Below are 6,151 nucleotides of genomic sequence, written 5' to 3' on the forward strand. Positions count from 1 at the left end.
AAAAAAAAAAAAAAAAGAGAGAGCTACAAACATTTCTTTCTAATTAGGTTGTTCTCAAATGTATTCTACCAATTCTAGTAAATCACATACGAGTCAAACAAACAGTCATTTTCCTAATAGTGTATGACCAATAAAGGCTTGATCAAATGATGATTAGATAATCAAAGTTTACCATTTAGCTTATATCAAAGAAGGGCAATTAATGGGTAAAGGACATATTATAATCTGAATATGAATATGTTTTCTTGACTATAAACCTTCCTGAAGATTTAATGACATGCAAAATCCAACACCAAATAAATAAAATGGATCTAAACTATGAAAGGATTGGGCATTACATCCAATAGAATCTCTCTCACAGACACACACACACACACAAACTTAACTATCATGAGAAATATTAGTCCTAGATCTCTACACATTACCTTAATTTGGTGCAAATGGGTCCTATTTGAGGTTACTTTAGGACATATGAAAAAAATTACTGCCATATCACCCATAACTAGCTCTTCTCAACAGCTAGATAGTAGCCACATAAGTGACTTATTTAATAAAGTATCCAAAATGCAAATATTATGTCCACTACTGCATCTTCCTAATCATTCCTATAGTTTCATAATCATGAGACACTGTGATCTTTTTATCTGAGAGTGCTTGAGGAAGAATAAATCAGGCAATATGGTAGGAACTAGCCTTAGATTAAACTATAAAATAGATTACTGTCAATTTTGAGATCCCTATATGATTGTCAAAAATTTGAAAAGTAGCATAATGGCAGTGGGAGTTTTCATGTAGAAATTCTTTTTTTAATAGATTGCCATTATTAATGTGTCCTGTAGAAAAACAAGTGTAATTGTATATACAGTAAAATAGGCAAGCAAGCTACTGGAGCAGAACCTCCAGGTAAAAAATGAGGTGAGTGATGATGAGCTATAGCTTATGATGTCAATAATTGAAATTTATATAACCCTGCATACTATATATTGTAGTCATACATTTATTGTGTAAAAAAGAAACTTTATTTAATCCATGACCATCTATTATTTATGTATTTTTCTTGCCTCTTTCTTGGCATTTAGGAAGGAGACAAACAACTTATAAGGGAAACATCCACACATCAACTGAATTCAGAACGCTATGTTCATACTTTCAAGGATTTATCTAATTTCTCAGGAGCCATAAATGTCACCTATCGCTACCTAGCTGCCACACCTTTACAAAGAAAGCGTAAGTATCCTTAAACATTTAAATAAAGAATACAAAAAATATTTTGCATTAAAACAATGATAATTTGTTTCACATGTATAGTAAAAAGGCTTAAGGGCTTTACTTATATAATAAATTATTTGGAGAAAACTTCAATGTTTCTTCACAAATTGCCAACTACTATACTCACTGACCCAGTACCCTTAATAACAAAAAAATTAAATAAAATGCCTAATCGTGAGTCTTTTGAGATTTTGTTGTAGGATGTTATAGAGTGACTAGAAAAAAATCAATTTACTTTGAAATTTAGAAGGTAACTTTTAAAAATTCCTATGTTCATATTGCTACGTTTTCTAACCTCTAACAGTTTGGTTTTATGACTTGCCACAACTTTTTAATTAATGAAACTCAGTGTTTTAGTTTCCTAGGTCTGCCATAATGAATTACCACAAAGTGACTGGCTTTAAAAAAAGAGCAATTTTTTTTCTCATGATTCTGGAAGCCAGAGGTTGAAATCAAGGTGCTGGCAGGGCCCCACTTCCTCCCTCCAAAAGTTCTAAGGGAGAATCCTCACCTCTTTCAGCTTCTGGTGGCTTCGCTTCTGGTACTCTTTGGCTTTGCAGCATCACTCCAATTCCTGCCTCCATCATAAGTGGCCTTCTCTTTGTCTTTCTGTGTCTTTTCCTCTTTTTATAAAGACACAAGTTACTGAATTTAGGGTCCACATCTAAATCCAGAATTATTGCATCTCAAGATCCTTAACTAATTATATCTGCAAAGATCAAATTTACTAATAAATTCTCATTCCGAGATTCCAGGTAGACATGAATTTTTGGAGGAAACTTTTGAACACACTACAATCAGGTAAAAAAAAATATTTGGAGCCAAGAAATGACATACTACATTTCTAAGACACCATAGCTTACAAAAAGTACCATTATCTAATTAGCGTACCACTAAGAAAGTGTAAGCATTACCAATTTTAATTATAACGCTATCGATTGCAGTATGTAGCCTAATTTTTAAATGTTTCAATGCGTAAAATATAAATCTTAGGCTGGGTTTGGTGGCTCATGCCTGTAATTCCAGCACTTTGGGAGGCCAAGGAAAGTGAATCACTTGAGGCCAGGAGTTCAAGACCAGCCTGGCCAACATGGTGAAACCACTTCTCTACCAAAAATACAAAAATTAGCTGGGCATGGTCATGTACACCTGTAATTCCAGCTACTCGGGAGGCTGAGGAGGCCGAAACACCAGAATCGCCTGAACCTGGGAGGTGGAACTGCATTCCAGCCTGGGCGACAGAGCGAGACTCCATTTCAAAAAAACAAACACAAAAACCATGAATCTTAGAATAAAATACAGTGCTATCATGATCTTAATAAATTATGTGGAGACCACAAAAATTAGCCTCTCTTTTAAGACTTGTTTATGTGAGCGTATTTGTTATCACTAGGTTGAGGAAATTGTTAAATTAATTTAGATTTCTTTAGATCCTATTTTCTTTCATTCTACCATTTGAAATGTCTACTGTTCTTAGGCTTCTTTCTAATTGTCTAAGACCGCCATTCATTTTTCATCTCTGTTACACCACCTTGGCTTGAACATTACTGATTCCCCTTTCCCGTGCTAAATTTACCAATGTTTATTGGCACACATGCCAACTGCTTTCTACCAGAGGCAATGTAACATAGAGGATATAAGAGTGGGACAGTTTGAGTCCTGACACAACATCACCTACTAAGTGTACCACTTTGCATGAGTCACATCATCTCACCATGACCTAGTGTCCTCATCTGTAAAGCAGAATGATGGTAATAGCAAACCTATCCCAAAAGACCATTTTGAACATTTAAGATGCATATTACAGATAAAATGCCCAAACTCCTGCCTCTTATGTAGACAGTATTTCATAAGTGTTGACTATAATTATTGATGAAGTTTGGTGGCTTCAAGTTTAGCGGTACTAGATAACATATTGTGTTTCAATAGAATTCTGAGTTGTAAGCGAAGGCATTTAAACGAAATGTGTAAATCACAACCTCTCTGATGAACTAGTAAGAATTATTTTTTTGAATGGGACTTTTTTCAGTATCATACAAACCACATTATACAAGTGCCTGTATTAAAACAATGATCCTGTTGTATATAGATTTCCCCATTTTCTAAACAGTGGCTTAGAAATGTTACTCAACTCTGATTCATATGAGAATGAGCTTTAAAAAATATTTCAATAGAAAGACCTCTAACCCTTCTCAGAGGCAAGCTGTCTTTTCTCAGAGTTTTATTTTATTCTCTAAACATATCTAATTCCTAATTTTAGATTTTAAATGTCTGAATAAAAATTTATTCAGGCAAAATTACTATAAAATGTGTTTCAAAAAAATTTTTAAGTGATGCTTGTATCTTGGAACAATGTAGCATTAAAGTTTTTTGAATGTGTCTTATAATACTGTTTGCTTTCTAATTAATATACTAAGTACATTTCAAGATAAAATTGTGAAGTCCAATTATGAAATCTAGTACAAGATAATGAGAGCAAAGAAAAAGAAAACTGAAAATATGTGAGGTGTTCTATAAAAAATTTAAAGATGATTGAAAGACTTACCCTTATTTTTATTTTGTATCATTTGAAACTAGTTTGTCAGCCTTAACTGTGAATACTCTTCTCTTTTTGCAAAAGAGAAAAAACATTTTATTTACTTTATTTTTCAAAGGAACTTGCATGCTATCTAAATACCTGTCTACTTTCTCTAATGGGCGTATATGAGAGTATTAAGCTGCAGAACACTTAAAACCATTTCTTTTTACAATTTCATCAATAAATATTCACAGTAATAGGACTCATACATTATTATGCTTAAGATGCTATTTATTTTTCATAGAAAATATAAATTATGTACCAAGCACTTACAGCCTTTATATATTTAGCTTATTACTTTAATCATAAAATGTTCTGTGCATAGTCATTTACTATATTTACTTAATATATAATAAGTAGCAAGTCTAAGGAATAAATATCTTCTCTCTTTTTCTTTTTCTGTATTTCTAATTCACATTTGTATTCTTTCTGAATTCTTTTTTGCAGGGTATCTTACAATTGGACTTTCTTCAGTAAAGCGAAAAAAAGGAAACTATTTACTGGAGACAATTAAGTCAATTTTTGAGCAGTCCAGTTACGAAGAACTGAAGGAAATTTCAGTGGTGGTTCACCTAGCAGACTTTAATTCTTCCTGGCGTGATGCCATGGTCCAGGATATTACACAGAAATTTGCGCACCATATTATTGCAGGAAGATTAATGGTTATACATGCCCCAGAGGAGTATTACCCAATCCTGGATGGCCTTAAAAGAAATTACAATGATCCAGAAGATAGAGTCAAATTTCGTTCAAAGCAAAATGTAGATTATGCTTTTCTGCTTAATTTTTGTGCCAATACTTCTGACTATTATGTAATGCTTGAAGATGATGTTCGATGTTCAAAAAATTTCTTAACTGCCATCAAGAAAGTCATTGCATCCCTAGAAGGAACTTACTGGGTAACTCTTGAATTCTCTAAGCTTGGCTACATTGGTAAACTCTATCATTCTCATGATCTCCCACGTTTGGCACATTTTTTATTAATGTTTTATCAAGAAATGCCTTGTGATTGGCTATTGACTCATTTCCGGGGTCTGTTGGCTCAGAAAAATGTGATCCGTTTTAAACCATCTCTCTTTCAGCACATGGGCTATTATTCATCATACAAAGGGACAGAGAATAAGCTAAAGGATGATGATTTTGAAGAGGAGTCATTTGACATTCCTGATAACCCCCCTGCAAGTCTGTACACCAACATGAATGTGTTTGAAAATTACGAAGCAAGCAAGGCTTACAGTAGTGTTGACGAGTACTTTTGGGGGAAACCACCTTCAACAGGAGATGTTTTTGTGATTGTATTTGAAAATCCAATTATAATTAAAAAAATTAAAGTAAATACTGGAACAGAAGATCGACAAAATGATATTTTGCATCATGGAGCCCTAGATGTTGGGGAAAACGTTATGCCTAGCAAACGAAGGAGACAATGTTCTACTTACTTAAGACTAGGAGAATTCAAAAATGGAAACTTTGAAATGTCAGGTGTGAATCAAAAAATTCCATTTGATATACATTGTATGAGGATATATGTCACCAAAACACAAAAGGAATGGCTAATTATTAGGAGTATTAGCATTTGGACTTCTTAGCCAATTAAATCAATATGTTCAGTTTCTGAAACAGGTCCTCCTGTTTCCTCTTTTGCTACCTTTGTCGTTTGGAGGGAAAGCAATTGATGGGATACGTTAAAAGAAACATTAATTACATTGGTAGTTTTTATTTATACATTGCTGACATAATTTTACTCTTAATACACACTTGTATTTATTTTAATATCTGAAGTTGAATATAAGTCTATAGCTAATGCTATTTTCATTTATATTTTTAAATGCTCTTAGTTTTTAAATTTCAACTGATTGTCAAAAGGGTAATATGAAAAATTTTAAATCAACAAATTAGTTTGTTGGATGATGGTTTTTGAAAATTAGTCATCAACTGTATATACTTCCTCAAGAATCGATAATTCATTACATCATCAGATAGCTTTTATTAAGCATCTGTGGGAATATACAGTTGGGTGGAATGATAATCTGGTTTATTTTTTGTGCAAACTTAGGTTTCCATTGACTTCTGTACATCTACAATGAATACCTCCTCATAGAAGTGGTGTCTTTATAACATATTTTTTGTGTAAGTGAGGCTATGGAAAAAGAAAAAAAAGACTTAAAAATCTCTCTCCCCCGATTATTTATATGAAAGGGGACATTGTTCATTGTTTAAAAACATTTAATTGAGCACCTATTGTTGATAAATTTTCTGGGGGAAGCAGTCTTTTTCTAGTTTCCCTTTTGCAAAAAACGAAAA

At 32.9% G+C, this 6,151-nt stretch overlaps 1 protein-coding gene across 7 annotated transcripts in view; it reads left to right on the plus strand.

The window, feature by feature from the left end:
- The window catches only part of MGAT4C (MGAT4 family, member C), an 883,869-nt gene extending 878,402 nt beyond the window's left edge, over nucleotides 1-5,467 (plus strand). For all 7 annotated transcript variants that reach the window (XM_011963952.1, XM_011963955.1, XM_011963951.1 and 4 more), the window contains 2 exons: nucleotides 1,080-1,227; nucleotides 4,295-5,467. In XM_011963952.1, coding sequence (XP_011819342.1) covers nucleotides 1,080-1,227; nucleotides 4,295-5,436 — 1,290 coding nt within the window. In that variant the 3' untranslated portion in view covers nucleotides 5,437-5,467. The remainder of the gene's footprint in view (nucleotides 1-1,079; nucleotides 1,228-4,294) is intronic.
- Nucleotides 5,468-6,151: the final 684 nt, after the last annotated feature.

This window comes from Colobus angolensis, unplaced genomic scaffold, assembly GCF_000951035.1.
Source record: "Colobus angolensis palliatus isolate OR3802 unplaced genomic scaffold, Cang.pa_1.0 Scaffold639, whole genome shotgun sequence".
Lineage (NCBI taxonomy): Eukaryota > Metazoa > Chordata > Mammalia > Primates > Cercopithecidae > Colobus > Colobus angolensis.